Source organism: Colletotrichum phormii (assembly GCF_030913505.1).
Source record: "Colletotrichum phormii strain CBS 102054 chromosome Unknown BDP81scaffold_6, whole genome shotgun sequence".
NCBI classification, from domain to species: domain Eukaryota; kingdom Fungi; phylum Ascomycota; class Sordariomycetes; order Glomerellales; family Glomerellaceae; genus Colletotrichum; species Colletotrichum phormii.
This window is the reverse complement of record NW_026851448.1, coordinates 1,458,467-1,472,742: the sequence shown is the minus strand read 5'-3', so window position 1 is coordinate 1,472,742 and position 14,276 is coordinate 1,458,467. Positions and strand designations below refer to the sequence as shown.

At 52.1% G+C, this 14,276-nt stretch overlaps 6 protein-coding genes across 6 annotated transcripts; 5 read left to right on the top strand and 1 right to left on the bottom strand.

Annotated features, from left to right (window-relative positions):
* Positions 1-825: 825 nt before the first annotated feature.
* On the top strand, positions 826-2,120 carry BDP81DRAFT_392406 (pyridoxal phosphate-dependent transferase; the record flags this gene model as incomplete). Its single annotated transcript, XM_060587702.1, has 3 exons — positions 826-928; positions 982-1,240; positions 1,301-2,120. 3 exons carry the CDS (start codon positions 826-828, stop codon positions 2,118-2,120), a joined length of 1,182 nt encoding a protein of 393 aa, XP_060447631.1.
* Positions 2,121-4,128: 2,008 nt separating this feature from the next.
* Positions 4,129-6,866, top strand: BDP81DRAFT_423252 (trehalase). Its single transcript, XM_060590054.1, has 4 exons — positions 4,129-4,651; positions 4,728-5,086; positions 5,154-5,454; positions 5,514-6,866. The coding sequence occupies exons 1-4, from the start codon at positions 4,473-4,475 to the stop codon at positions 6,715-6,717; spliced, it is 2,043 nt and encodes a 680-aa protein (XP_060447630.1). The 5' UTR covers positions 4,129-4,472; the 3' UTR covers positions 6,718-6,866.
* A 763-nt stretch (positions 6,867-7,629) lies between these two features.
* BDP81DRAFT_315339 (SPFH domain/Band 7 family protein) lies at positions 7,630-8,711 on the top strand (the record flags this gene model as incomplete). Its single annotated transcript, XM_060584082.1, has 3 exons — positions 7,630-7,888; positions 7,978-8,333; positions 8,391-8,711. 3 exons carry the CDS (start codon positions 7,630-7,632, stop codon positions 8,709-8,711), a joined length of 936 nt encoding a protein of 311 aa, XP_060447629.1.
* An 856-nt stretch (positions 8,712-9,567) lies between these two features.
* BDP81DRAFT_314961 (putative NEDD8-like protein) lies at positions 9,568-9,846 on the top strand (the record flags this gene model as incomplete). The annotated part of the gene is made up of 2 exons (XM_060584047.1): positions 9,568-9,653; positions 9,762-9,846. Coding segments are annotated over 2 exons (171 nt in total), but the record flags the coding sequence as incomplete, so codon positions are not given.
* A 553-nt stretch (positions 9,847-10,399) lies between these two features.
* On the bottom strand, positions 10,400-11,674 carry BDP81DRAFT_314556 (RNA polymerase II transcription factor SIII subunit A; the record flags this gene model as incomplete). Its single annotated transcript, XM_060584006.1, has 1 exon — positions 10,400-11,674. The coding sequence occupies one exon, from the start codon at positions 11,672-11,674 to the stop codon at positions 10,400-10,402; it is 1,275 nt and encodes a 424-aa protein (XP_060447627.1).
* A 658-nt stretch (positions 11,675-12,332) lies between these two features.
* BDP81DRAFT_423248 (transcription initiation factor IIF) lies at positions 12,333-14,195 on the top strand. Its single transcript, XM_060590053.1, has 4 exons — positions 12,333-12,863; positions 12,927-13,200; positions 13,252-13,454; positions 13,505-14,195. Exons 1-4 carry the CDS (start codon positions 12,588-12,590, stop codon positions 13,844-13,846), a joined length of 1,095 nt encoding a protein of 364 aa, XP_060447626.1. The 5' UTR covers positions 12,333-12,587; the 3' UTR covers positions 13,847-14,195.
* Positions 14,196-14,276: the final 81 nt, after the last annotated feature.

Genomic DNA, 14,276 nt, shown 5'->3' with positions numbered 1-14,276 from the left:
GCATTAGCCAATGCATTTGAATGCTATGTCATCACACCAGAGCCCCTGTGGAGATCGAGATAAGATAAAGTACTCCGTACACAACGTCAAGACTCAATGGGCTGAGGTTAACCGGCAAGTCTATGCCGAATTGACACAAGCAAAAGATACCTACGGATAGTAGGTACTAACATGAATATCTGCGAAAACAGAAGTAACTTCATATGACACCTTTAAAGTACTCGAACTGAAGACATAAGTAGCACGAGACTTAACTTCACCTTCGTGGTCCATTGTCATTGTTGTCCGGTAAATCTCGAGACTTCAAAGACCATCCGTACCTACGGTAGGAACTTACTTGGAGTGCTCCACTCATGACAACGTCGCTTGTCGTTCCACATCGACCCCCGACTCCGACCCCGGACTTGCCTGATAACGTACCGATAATAGTGTGTCTCTGTATGGAGAGCTTGTGTACGGCAGGCCCACGAAAGCATCTCGTCCCAGCCAGACCCCAGAAAAGATGAATTCGGCAAGGATAACGAGTAAGTTTAATCCCGCTCAGAGAACAGCTTCATTCTACCAATATCCTCGCTGCTCGGTGCCAAAGCACTAGAATTCACTCAAACAAGAGCGTTCCATCTTCAGTTCTTGAAGCCAAGTCAAGTCGGAACACTAACCGATCGGTCACCCGCAGTTCCATTCGCCTTGCGCGCGACCTTGAGGCGACACTGTAACCGATCAACCCCGCAGCTGTCAACGGCCTTCAACAGCTTCAACCGCTACACGCTTCCAGGCTTTGCCGCAACTTTCCACACATCGTCATCCCGATCACTTTCAGGAGCAATGTCCCCAGCCGTTGTCAGTCACACGAGCAACGGCACTGCTGATGCCCCTAAGCAAAATGCTTGGGTTGGTCATCTTGGGGCCGCGGGCTTCGATCTAAGAAGTAAGTGAGGTATCAGTTTGATCAAAGCGTCGTATAGTAACATGAACGACAAGGTGATACTATGACCACTCCAACGGATTCGATGCTCGCTGCCATTCAGAATTGCAGCTTGCTAGATGACGTCTTCGTGGAGGACCCCACAACGATGGAACTCGAAGCTCATGTTGCCGCTCTCGCTGGCAAGGAGGCCGCTCTCCTGGTTCTCTCCGGAACCATGGGCAATCAAGTAGCCCTTCGGGCCCTCCTCACGCAACCTCCGTACAGTGTGTTGAGTGACCACCGCTCTCACATCATCAAGTATGAGGCTGGCGGGTTCGTGCATCCCCCTTTAGCTCTCGTACCATGTGACATCTACTGATTGATATTCGTCAGTGTTGCTTCGCTTTGTGGCGCCATGATACAGCCCGTGGTACCACGTAATGGAGCTTACCTGACGCTAGAGGACGTTGAGGCCCACGCTGCTCTTGATGACGATGTCCATACCTGTCCCACCAGGGTTATCAGCTTGGAAAACACCCTCGGCGGCGTGGTTACCCCCTTGGCTGAGGTCAAGAGGATAGCCGAGTTTGTACGCAAGAACAACCTAAAGCTGCATTGCGATGGTGCCAGAATGTGGGAGGCCGTTGCCTCGGGAGCCGGTAGTCTCTCCGAATACTGCTCACTATTCGACACAATCAGCTTGTGCTTCTCAAAGGGCCTTGGTGCTCCGATTGGGAGCATCGTTGTGGGAGACGCGGTGCACATCAAGCACGCCCGCTGGGTGCGCAAGTCTATCGGCGGTGGTCTCCGGCAGTCTGGAGTGGTGGCAGCTCCTGCTAGGGTCGCCGTGGACGAGACGTTCGGAAAGGGACCCAACGGTGAAGGCGGTCTTTTGAAGTCGTCCCACGAGACTGCGAAGAGAATCGAGGAACTCTGGACCAGTCTGGGTGGCAAGCTTACCCTTCCAGCCGACACCAACATGTGCTGGCTTGATTTAGATGCTGCAGGGTGCAGCACCAAGGACTTCATCGCGTTTGGGGCCGAAGTGGGACTGAAACTCATCGGCAACAGGTTGGTTATCCATTATCAGATTGCTCAGAACCAGGACAAGGTTCTCCCTAAGCTAGAGCAAGTCTTCCGGCGAGCCTTAGAGGGCGGTAGTCAAACAGCAGGAGGTGAAAAGGGCCCGACGAACATGTACCAACCGCGGTGAGGTTGAACGTGGTCTCCTGAGTTCTTTTAGACTTGATGTTTGCTAGACGGCGCCAGAATCTTTCATCGTCTTACACACCTAATTTCAGGTCCACTGAGATGATTCCAGCCTCGAGCTGAAAGTCGTGTTCTGGTTTTAGTTTAAATTACATGGAGGAAGCCTCTCAAATTTCAACTCAAGGTAGCTGATGTGAGACGAGTGACCCCCGCTTCATCCCCGTCAGGTTAGCCGATCAACTCTTGATAAAGGCAGCACAAAAATTTCCTTCATTGTAAATCATGATAAGATCTAGGCATTAAAGCAGAGGCCTGCGCCAATCATGGATGTGTACAATATTGAACACAAACTCTCATTCAGGATGGTCCATGATCGAGTTACTTGGCGTATGTCACTGCCATTCATCTATATTTGCTATACGCCGTCGGACTTGACACCAGAACACCGTTGCCGACTGCGGCTTTTGAGAGAGGTGTAGACATTTCAAGATTGGCAATGAATGCTGCAACTCTTCCTAGAAAGGAGGCTTATAACTTTCAGACAGAGTTTAAAGGCACCTGTCCACCCAAACTATACAACCGCAAGCAATCTCATCTCTGCTCAAACGGGTATGTTTTCTTTCACATGGCTACCAGTGAGTAAAGACTCGATGAGAATTATGTATACTTACTTGCTAGCTCTGAGTCTCGTTGAGTGAAGTAACCAAATGCGACATATCGCAGAACCCAAATATGCAGAGAGAGTGAGGGTGAATGCTTTAAAACCTCGCTGGTCGTTGATCAAGAGGAAAGATAAGTCAATTTTACTTTCTCGGATTTTCCTCGGCCTTCGACAGTGAGTGGTTGATCGTAAGTTATCTTATGGGAATCTCTAGGCCAATGAGAACGGATTTTCCAAAGAAGGTCGATGGTTGCGCATCATCAGATGTAACCAAATAAGTATTGAGTTTTTCTTACACTACCTACATGAGAGTCTCGCTCTCGCTCCTGTCCAGGCACCAAAGCTACACAATGAGGTAGACCCCTGGGCAGGAAATGTGAAAGTATGGAGTACATCGATAGCAATTGTCTCATTGCACACGGAGGAAGCCTTGTCCTCGCCCATCAGGCTTGGTCGTCGACAGATGATCAGATAGAAGAAGAATATAAGCGCGGAATATTGAAGACTCCAAGGACTATTCCACCGCCGCTGACATAGTAGTGTAGACAACCATGCAGGTGGTATTCGTACATACATACTTGGAATGCATCAAGACAGCGTTCGGAGCAATTTCCGGGGGAGTGTGGGGAAAGCTGTATCCGGGACCGCCGAGCTTCTCCGCATGGCCCGGCTCGCCTGCCCAATAACAATTACCGCATGGTCTGACAAGCACCAAGCAAAAGCCTTTAATACCCCGCCTAACAGGCATACTCACCGCGACCCCCAAGACAAGACTAATACCAAATTCGCAAGATCCCACGGTCATCCTTGCTGACGTCACAATACCTGTCGGTCCAAGTGGGATGACATACGATGCTCGTCACCCACACTTTCGGCCTACCCTTGCACTAATACGCCTAGCCTGCTGGCACATCATGCTCGTGGACGCTTCTGGAGCTAGAAGCTTCCCTCAGAGCTGGGAAACAAACCACCGAGAAGCTGGGAGGAAACAAACAGGCGGCCAATCGGTGCTATGACGCTCGTACAGCGGCTCTACCACGGCTCCCCGAAGCTCTGGATCATGCGGGGAAAGCTGCACGTCTGCGAGCGGAACCGGCGAAGCCAGCCAGCCATCTTCATTTCTCGGTGTCTGTCTCTCTGCCTTGTTCGATGTGACAGCACTCTTGTCTCGATTCGTAAAAGTTGCGTGTTGTGGCGTCCAACGTGTCGTCTGCCATGCCGCGAACCCAAGATGCCTGCGGTCGCGCAGAATTGACTCGGACCCAGCATATTCCAGGCCCAACGGCGCCGCGCAACGGTAACCTCCTGCTCGGCCGCCCACGTAAACCTGCAGGAAACGAAGGAGTGTTTAAAATTGGTTTGGTCATAATGTCTAACATCCCCTGGTACCGGCCCGGGCCTGCCCTGGCCTTGCTGCGGTACTTGCCTACCTCAGGCGACCGACGATCCCTCATGGCGACGAACCCGTCCAAGCTTCCCCTCCCAAGTGAAGCTGCAGCCGACCCTGGTAGGCAGCCTGGTGGCTTCCCATGTGCATAACGTGCTTCCCTCTGTGCCCATTTATACCCGGCCATGGACCACTTCATCCGAAGACTTCATCCGAAGTGAAGGTCTGGTCTGCGTCCCTGGCTTTACCGGTTCAATAACACTACCATCGTGTATATACTAGCTCCTCCGAGAGCTCAATTGAACGCCATGATCAACTTTGCATTGGCCCTCGCTGCTGTAGCTGTCTTACCTCGGACAGCTCTGGCCTTGTATGAGAATGGGTCTGTCGTCGCTCCTTGCGACTCACCTATCTACTGCCATGGCGATATCTTGAAGGAAGTTGAGCTGGCAAGACCGTTCTCAGACTCCAAGACGTTTGTGGACATGTAAGTGCCTGTCATACTGTACACTTCCCAGGACTCGACCTAGAACTAGTTACTGATACTCATCGCTCCTCGAAAGGCCTGCCATCAAGTCTCTGGAAGAGATCCAAACGGCGTTTAACAATCTGTCGAAGCCTCTGAGTAACAATACTGCACTCAATGACTTCCTACGCGCCAACTTTGCCGCAGCAGGTGGTGAGCTCAAGGAAGTGTCCAAGGATCAATTGAAAACGGACCCAAAATTCCTCGACAAAATCAACGATACAGTGATCAAGGAATTCTCTCAGAAGGTCATTGCCATCTGGCCGGACTTAACCCGCACCTACGCTGGCTCTGCAAGCAACTGCACAACATGTCCGAACAGCTTCATCCCAGTCAACCACACCTTTGTGGTTGCCGGAGGCCGGTTCCGCGAGCCTTACTACTGGGATTCTTTCTGTAAGAGCCCACTACACAGCTTCATGTTTATATGGCAAGCTGTCGACTGACTTGTAATGTCGTGTAGGGATTCTCGAGGGCCTCTTGCGCACAGGCGGCGCTTTCACTGAGATCTCCAAGAACGTTATCGAAAACTTCTTGGATCTCGTAGAAAAACTCGGATTTGTGCCCAATGGTGCTCGGATCTACTATCTGAACCGTTCGCAGCCGCCATTACTAGCACAAATGGTGCGCCTCTACATCGAGTACACAAGCGACCGGAGCATACTAGACCGGGCAATCCCTCTCCTCATCAAAGAGCATGACTTCTGGATGACAAACAGAACTGTTGAAGTAAACAGAAACGGGACCACATATACTCTGAACCAGTCAGTGGAATCTTGAAACCACTTAACTTATGAGCATGTTGCTGACCTTGTGATTTCAGATACAACGTCACCAACACACAACCAAGACCCGAATCATACAGAGAAGACTACATTACTGCATCGAACTCTTCCTACTACTCGACCAGCGGAATCATTTACCCGGAGGTCGAGAAGCTGAACGACACCGAAAAGGCCCGTGTTTATGCCAACCTTGCATCCGGTGCCGAGAGCGGCTGGGATTACAGCTCACGATGGCTTTCTCGACCTGCAGATGCGGCGAGGGACGTCTACTTCCCTCTCCGGTCTCTCAACGTTCTAGAGACTGTTCCGGTGGAGCTGAACTCCATCTTGTACTGGAACGAAATGACCATTGCCGCTCTTCTCAACTCCACGAATAATAGCACTGGAGCAGCGACGTGGACTGAACTTGCCAACAAACGAAGTCAAGCTATGTACGATTTGATGTGGAACTCTACCCTGTCAAGCTACTTTGACTACAACGTGACCTCGGGAGGTCAGAACATCTACATTCCCAAAGACGACGATGCCAGCGACATTGAAACGAACACCGCCGAAGCAGAACAACAGGTTCTATTTTCAGTTTCTCAATTCTACCCATTCTGGACAGGTGCAGCGCCTTCACACCTCAAGAACAACCCTTACGCGGTAAAGCAAGCATACCAGCGTGTGGAGAAGTACTTGGACATCAAGAAGGGCGGCATCCCCGCCACGAACCTCAAGACAGGTCAGCAATGGGATCAGCCAAATGTCTGGCCGCCCTTGATGCACGTCCTCATGGAAGGTCTTCGCAGGACGCCCGCAACTTTTGGAGAGTCAGACCCCGCCTGGCGTGACGTCCAAAGCCTCGCCCTCCGCCTCGGACAGCGATACCTGGACTCTACCTTTTGCACATGGTATGCTACGGGTGGTTCAACTAGCGAGACTCCCCAGCTGCAGGGTTTGACTGCCCAGAGCGTCGGAACCATGTTTGAGAAGTACGGCGATAACTCGACCAACGTCGCAGGTGGCGGTGGAGAATATGAAGTCGTGGAAGGATTCGGCTGGACAAACGGCGTTCTGCTCTGGGCTGTTGATGTGTTTGGAAATGACTTGAAGAGGCCCGACTGCGGAAATATCACCGCAGCCAACGTTCATCCCGCAAAGAGAAGCTTGCCTCAGCGTGCCGTAGAGTTGGATTCCTACGATGCTTCTTGGATCAAGAAGTTTGGTAGACGCGCCGAGGAGGCCGCGAGGAGGTTTTAGAGCCAAGAGGGTTAACTTGCAACTATAATATTCTGTTAATGCACCGTGATAGTATCGTGGGATTGAGGCTATCCATACGTGGACGCTGCTACGATTCAGAAGCGTGATTAGGTTGATAATATCTTAATGAAATTTACTTGAAATCTTCGCCTAGGATGTTATCATAGTGCTCTCTCTATCTGATATCGAAGCAATCAAATGCTTGCCAAGTATGTTGTGGGTGAAGTAGTCCATAGCGTCGATCCACCTCGACCTCGATTGAGACTCGCTTGGGAATGCTCGCATACATGAAGCCAAATAATATCAAACAGCCCGGCATCAAGTTGCCTTCGGTCTACTTATCGGCCGTCTGTGGGTGCTTGCTAATCTGCGGCGTAGGTGCTGCACACGAAAGATTTGGAGGTCTCGAGATTAGAAAAAACACTCAGCTCTCAATCGTGACCCAAAATCTCATTGCCACGGGTAATATACGAGCAAACAACTTGTCCGCTTCTGTGTCGTGGTGATGAGACGATGAAGCTGGCTGCACGGATGCTCTCAAGTTGTCTTGGTGATGATGGCCAGCTAGGACAAGTGGTGCCAGCTGCCAAGATGGGCGGATGGGTAATCCGGGGATGGTCTGTGCACCTTCCAGGTTGATGACGGCTCGAACGAGCCGCGAGCTGCCTGAGGTGCTTGCCAGCTGCCGCCGGGGGCACATTTCAAGCCGAGAGCACCGGCCAACACCATTTTTCGAGCTCCGCCAGACGAACCGTGACGTTGAATACTGGTCTGACAAAGCTCCACCATCAGCTTTCCCATTCCGAAGCTGCAGCAACCCGCACTCAATCGACCGCAAAACAGCACCGATCGAAGCTCACTTCTCTCGAGCTCAACTTCAATCGATAGACGCGCCTGTACCCGAACCTGACCATGTCTGGAGGAAGAAACCCCATGGAGGAGGCCTATGAGCGCTTCAGAGCTGTCGCCCAGCAGCAGCAGAAGCGCGGTGGCTTCGGTGGCGGCGGCATGCCCGGGGGTCCTCGCGGCGCTGGCATGGGACTTGCCGGTCTGGTTCTCTTGGGAGGTGCTGCATTCGTGGCCCAGAATGCGCTGTTCAACGTCGATGGTGGTCACAGAGCGATCAAGTACCGGAGGACAACGGGTGTGAGCAAGGAGATTTACAGCGAAGGTAGGCAGCGCCCCTCCACGCCATTCACAGAGGCATCATTTCTCTTGATTTTGGAGAACGCAATGGGCTGACAGGTTTTCCTCTTTTAGGAACCCACTTGATCATCCCCTGGTTCGAGACTCCCGTCACCTACGATGTTCGCGCGAAGCCTAGAAACGTCGCCTCCCTCACCGGAACCAAGGACTTGCAGATGGTCAACATCACCTGCCGTGTCCTTTCCAGACCCGATGTCAAGGCCCTGCCTCAGATCTACCGCACACTCGGCACAGATTACGACGAGAGAGTGCTGCCATCCATCGTCAACGAGGTCCTCAAGAGTGTTGTGGCTCAGTTCAACGCTTCCCAGCTCATTACCCAGAGAGAGATGGTTGCCAAGCTGGTCCGCGAGAACCTCTCCCGCCGTGCCGCACGGTTCAACATCCTGCTGGACGATGTGTCCCTAACGGTATGAATATGCTCCTCTGTTAGTTTGTCTTGAGTTCTCGCTAACAATGCGCCGTAGCACCTTGCCTTTTCTCCGGAATTCACAGCTGCCGTCGAGGCGAAACAGGTTGCTCAGCAGGAGGCTCAGCGCGCGGCGTTCGTCGTCGACAAGGCTCGCCAGGAGAAGCAGGCCATGGTGGTCAAGGCCCAGGGTGAGGCTCGCTCTGCTGAGCTGATTGGAGATGCCATCAAGAAGAGCAAGGCCTACGTTGAGCTCAAGAAGATTGAGAACGCGCGCGCCATTGCCCAGCAGATGCAGGAGTCCGGCAGTAAGAACCGGTTGTTGCTTGACTCTGAGGGCCTGGGTCTGAACGTGTTTGACGATAGCGACAAGAAATAAGGCGTCGGCGTTTGGGCGCGAATTCTCCACACTGTACTCTTACAACATCAAAATCTGGCATGGACTTGTATAATAATGAAAAACGCCTCTGAGAGCTTCGGTAACACATCATCTGCAAATGCATGAGACTCGGGAGGTTGGTGGATAGTCCATCCGTGTACAACAAAAAGAAACTCCTCAGTAATTCTGGCACAGAAGAAAAGAAGGTTTCACATCATAACTGTCGCTAGTTACATTGCAATATGTAAAGTATTTCACAGTAGCAGGCCTAATACATTTGGGATTCTATGTACACCATTTTTTGGACAGCCGTCAATCCATTCGCAGCACAGGCCGTCGAAACTGGTGGGTGCCTGCACACCTCAGTTGTAAGACGTGCCTGGGGTGGGCCCGGGCATCTCAAAGGTCCCCCTCCCCTGCTCGGCTTACAGAAGGGCCCCTCCCCCACCATGACTTCCTGCCTGCGGATAGCTCGAGATTAATCGTGCAACCGTCACATCCTCAACCAACAAACCGCACAAGCCCGCCAAGTCGAATTCGAATACCACACAACCTCGTCTTCTCTACCTCTCCTCCGAAACAACCTCAAGGCCACACATCGTTTTCGCGATCCCTCACACGCCCACAATGTTGATCAAGTACGCGAATCCCAGTCGTCTGGACCTCTAGAGGCGGTGACACGACTCTACCTATTGCGAATAACTGCTTACACCAACAGGGTGCGCACGCTTACCGGCAAGGAGATTGAGCTGGACATCGAGAACGAATACAAGGCGCGTAACATTCCCGACACATTGCCCACCGGATACAACGAACAGAGGGAGAGGGGGAAACATGACGCTGACCAATCTTGCAACAGGTCTCTCAGATCAAGGAGAAAGTTGAGGAGAAGGAGGGCATCCCGCCCGTCCAGCAAAGACTCATCTACGGCGGAAAGCAAATGTGAGGTTTATACCCTTGGAGCCCGGTCTGCTTTCACCAGTTGGCGAAGACCGGGAGCTTGGGTAGAGTCCAACAAAGGACCATTTGGCTGACAAGATGCTCGAACAGGGTCGACGACAAGTCTGCATCCGAATATGGCCTCGAGGCTGGCGCCACATTGCATTTGGTTCTTGCCCTTCGCGGTGGTTACTAGCTCAATTCCTGGCGACAGCTTTTGACAAGAGAAGAGAGGACGGGAACAATATGCAGATGTTTTCAGTGTCATTGAGACGGAGCATACAGGGCCGATGAGGAACGACATGCAATAGCTGTGTCCCTTTGGGACAGAGGGATATTGAACATTGCCTGTCCAAAGGATGGAGGAGCTCGGGGCAGGCTGTCATGCCAGGGTTAACAAGGTCTGCTTTGGGATTTGACATCAAGGGAACCATAGCCTAGCGCATAAAGGCTGCCTGTGATAATCCGCGCATGGAGACTAGAGCCAGGTAGTCACATGAACGTAGCAGTGGTCAAAGAGATGGTGCCAAGTCGAAAGCAAACGCACCGTCATGTTTCTTCAACTGAGTTCAATTTAATTATGCCGTGATCGGCAGGATCACCACACGAAGCATAGGGGTATATACCATATCCTACCCGACGCCTGAATTCCAATGCTATACAACCTGTCCCTTTACCAATGCCCGACTTCCTCATATATCCCAATACTCGCGGTTCCTCATTCCAGCCAAGCCAGATTACACTGTCTTTCAGCGCCTGGTTGGCCTCTTCTTAGGCATAAAAATGTCGACAGCCTTTCTTTTTCTGGGCAGCTCCTGATTGCCCAGAATTGGTCGAGCTTGTTGCGCTTCGTCCAACGATGTTGGCAAAGGAGGAGATTGTGGGCCGTTATTCTGAGCGAGCACTTTGTGCGCACGGGACTGGTCCGTACTCGCAGAGGGTGGCTCGGGCCTGGATGGTGGGCGCTCAACCCTGATGTTACTCTTGGGCCGAGGGGCATTTCCGAGAATACCACCACCACCACGTCGCAAACCCGATGATTGTGAGCTAGAAGAAGGAGATTGTTTGAAGCCAGAGGTAGATCTGGCGGACGTGGAAGAGTTGCGATCCTTGAATGATGAGGATTGGGAAGGGTTCGTAGGCCTAGAGGAAGCTGTCGTCTCCCGACTGTGGCGAGACGAAGATGCTGCGCCCTTGTTCTTCTTGGGCGTTCCCTCATCGCTGAACAAATCACCATCCTCGCCATCCGATGAGTCGGATACATACGTAGCCTTGGACTGCGGAGTGGCATATGTAGAATGTGTGGGTGGGCGGCTGCTAGTAGATGTAGGCCGGAAGATTGGTTGGCTCGAGATTCGGTGCTCAGCAGCCATCGAGGGCGGGGCTTGATTCAATCGAGGAGCCCTGATCATGCCAGTTGGGACAGCCATGGTGCTTCTTATGCCCTTGATCTCCTTGGCTTCTCTGCGGGCTTTCTTCATGACGCTAGCGCCAGTCGTCGTCTTCATTCTGCTTCCGGCGGCCCAGCTTAGGGTACTCGGGAGCTCTTTTTTCCCTCGAGGCTGTGTCGAAAAGGTGCGACCAGTCTTAGGCGGTTTGGGCAAGAATCTGGCCAACTTGGGGTCTACGATCCTGCTGACGTTATTGTCCTTCTTCTGCCGAAGCCCCTGAACTCTGGCGAGAAGTTCAGCCTCAGCCTGTTGCTGAGCCTCGCGGCGTTCCTCCGCATATCGCTCGTATATCTTGTACCACTTCGACGGATTCTTAGGCGCGTAATTCTTTTCGTGGCTTTCGGATGGGAATTCCTTCTTGATAAGGCGCAGCCAGAGCTCGGAGGTTTCGCCTTGTATGAAGGGGGAGTTGAGCTCGATCTCTCGGAGCTGAGCCGGGTTGATGACCCTCAAGAGGATGTCGCGGACATGATGGTATTGAAGGGCGTCGCCATTGCCCACACTGCTGAGTTCTGTGATGTGTCTCTGGCACATAGCAATGCACAGCTCGGCAAGTGACTTAGTCGGCGCCATTTTGACTGTTGTAGCTGAATTTTTTGCAAAAGGGCCTAGCTGATGGTCGTTGCCGCCGTGATGAAGGCGTTCGTTCGTATGGTCGTTATCGGGGAACAGTCGAATCGCAGGCTCATTATTCAAATAGCGGATAAAGTGGGTATATAGGTAATTCGACTAGGAGGTTGTTGTAGCAGAAGGTTTCTGTCGAGGAGGAGGAGAACCCTCGGGGCTCTGTGGCAACAGGCCGGACCGATATGAAGTACTATGCTCAAGAGTTAGATCTTCGTTGCTGAGGTGCTGGTATATGTAAGTGATGGCGGGAATTTGCAGGTGGATGGGTCTTTTTAAAGAGGTCACGAACACCGAAGTGCCAGATCCGTAGTGGGGCATGCGGCTTTTAAGTGGTTCCCCAAGCTGACTTGTACGGGCCCCTGTCTAGAGCTAAGGCAGGCAGTGACGGACACTGTCACTGAGGTACCTCTCAGGATGACTTGATGACTGGGCTAATTGTGCAGATGGGCTTGTTTCCCACTGTTCATTGATCTAGACCATCGAGCTCGGACGAGTCACTTGGTTATTTCCCAAGCCAATGCACATAGGAAAGAAATACTCTAGTACAATTTTTTGGATTCCAGATATGTGTAACTTGTTGCCGGGAACTTGAGAACCTTCAAAAACAGAGGTTGGCTCCATTTCACCCATGTCACATGATTATTGAGCTAGTCTATTTCGGGCACATAGGTACCTCCAGGCTGCTGCTTGGAGTGGATCACGACTGCCATTTCCAGCTTCTCAGTTGCTTGCTGTGACGGAGCTAAAGATAGGTGTGGGCAATTCTCTCTGCCGTCATTGCAAAAAAAAATACCAACTCTTTCTAGACTTCGCGACCTTGGATAGCAACGGAGCATCTGAGGTACCCAGAACATTCAATATGACGGACTCGACATACATCAAACCGGAGCCCTATATCAAGCCCGATCCCGAAGCCATACCTGCCGCTCCCGTCGACGACGACGATCTATACGAAGATGCTGGCGACCTAGAGTTCTTCGATCAATTGAGCGATCATGGCGCCTTCGGTCAGGCATATTTAGCACGCGTTCCGAAGGACCTGTGGGAAGCATGGGATAGCTTGCCGGATGACGCAGAAATCGAGATTGGCACCATGCGACAGTGGGACGTGGTGCGTCCAGATGGCAGCGTTGAGGTACTGTAACATGCGCGACGCGACAAGGCTGCATAGACAACTGGGCTGACTTCTCTTGCACAGCATCGATTCAAAATGCTACTCAATTCCGAACGCGCCGAGCACCAGCTGATGCCGAAAGAATACGACTTGGAGATGGGAAAGGACATCGCACGCAGCACGTTCGTTTTCACCGAGGAGGACCTGCCTGGCTTCAAGGCGAAATCCAAGGCACGAACCGACGCGGCAAACGCTGGCATTCCGGCTCGATTCCTGAGACCCAAGACGGAGAAGGTGGAGAAGAAGCCATTCGAAAAGGGTCGCCGATGGCAGCCATACTACCGCAAGGCGATTCCCAGTCAGTGTAATGCATCTAACACGGCGCAGACCAGCAGCTAATTCAACGCAGAGAAGACAAAGATTGCCGCTAGAATCCAATACGAATTGGCGTGCAAGCCTGTCGACAATGCCGAGAGCCAGGCCATTCTCCAGCGGAAGCAAGTCGAGGCTCAGCGGCCCAAGCATACCCTACAGATCATGGAGCAGCGCTCAGCCAACAGCATTATTCACCATGGATCTGCTGCTGCGGTTGAGAAGTTTGGCTCCTTCATCGTGAGTAGAACTCGGAGGCTATTAGTAGACTCATCGCTAACGAAGAATAGAAAACCTCTGCGCCTACCAAGGCCACCAAGCCCAAGAAATCCGAAAACAGATCCGCCCGCATGTCGGAGGAACAGCTGTTGGATGGCCTCATGGAGGCTTTCAGAAAGTACGAGTACTGGAAAATGTCCATTCTCAAGGCTAGATTCGACCAGCCTGAGGCTTTCTTGCGCCAGACATTGGAGAAGATCGCAGTACTGAACAGGTCCGGCATTCACGCTAACGAGTGGTCGCTTCAAGAGCACTTGAAGAGCATGGCATCCGGCGCCACTAGCGAAACGGCACCGGAGGAAGCCGCCGCAGAGGATGACGACGACGAAGTGATTATGGAGGATGTTGTCTAGTGAACATTCGCAATTTTACACAGATCGGGCCAGAGAACCCGCAGGGCATCGCAAGGCGTTGGAAGGGTATTTTTTTCTCATGGAAAGTCTTGGATGGAGGTGGCTCTTACATTCAGGGACATTTTGATACTCCCTGGGACACTAGGTGACGACATACGTGTCGACGGGTTTGCAGCTGTCCCTCCCATCGCAGAACGGTAGAACAAAATAAAGACAGTGTTATGCATTCTGATTGAGATACGATAAATGGAGTCTCGTGTTCGGCGGTAGTGGCGACACAGCAATTCTCAAGTCAAAAGCTGGGGCACTGGACACTGTCTTTCATTCACAATCGAACACCACCCGTGAGCGAAGTGGGGAAGTGCACAGTCGTCAAGTCCCTCGTTCGACTTGGTCGCCCTGGGTTCAACCAAACCACTCTTCCCAAAGA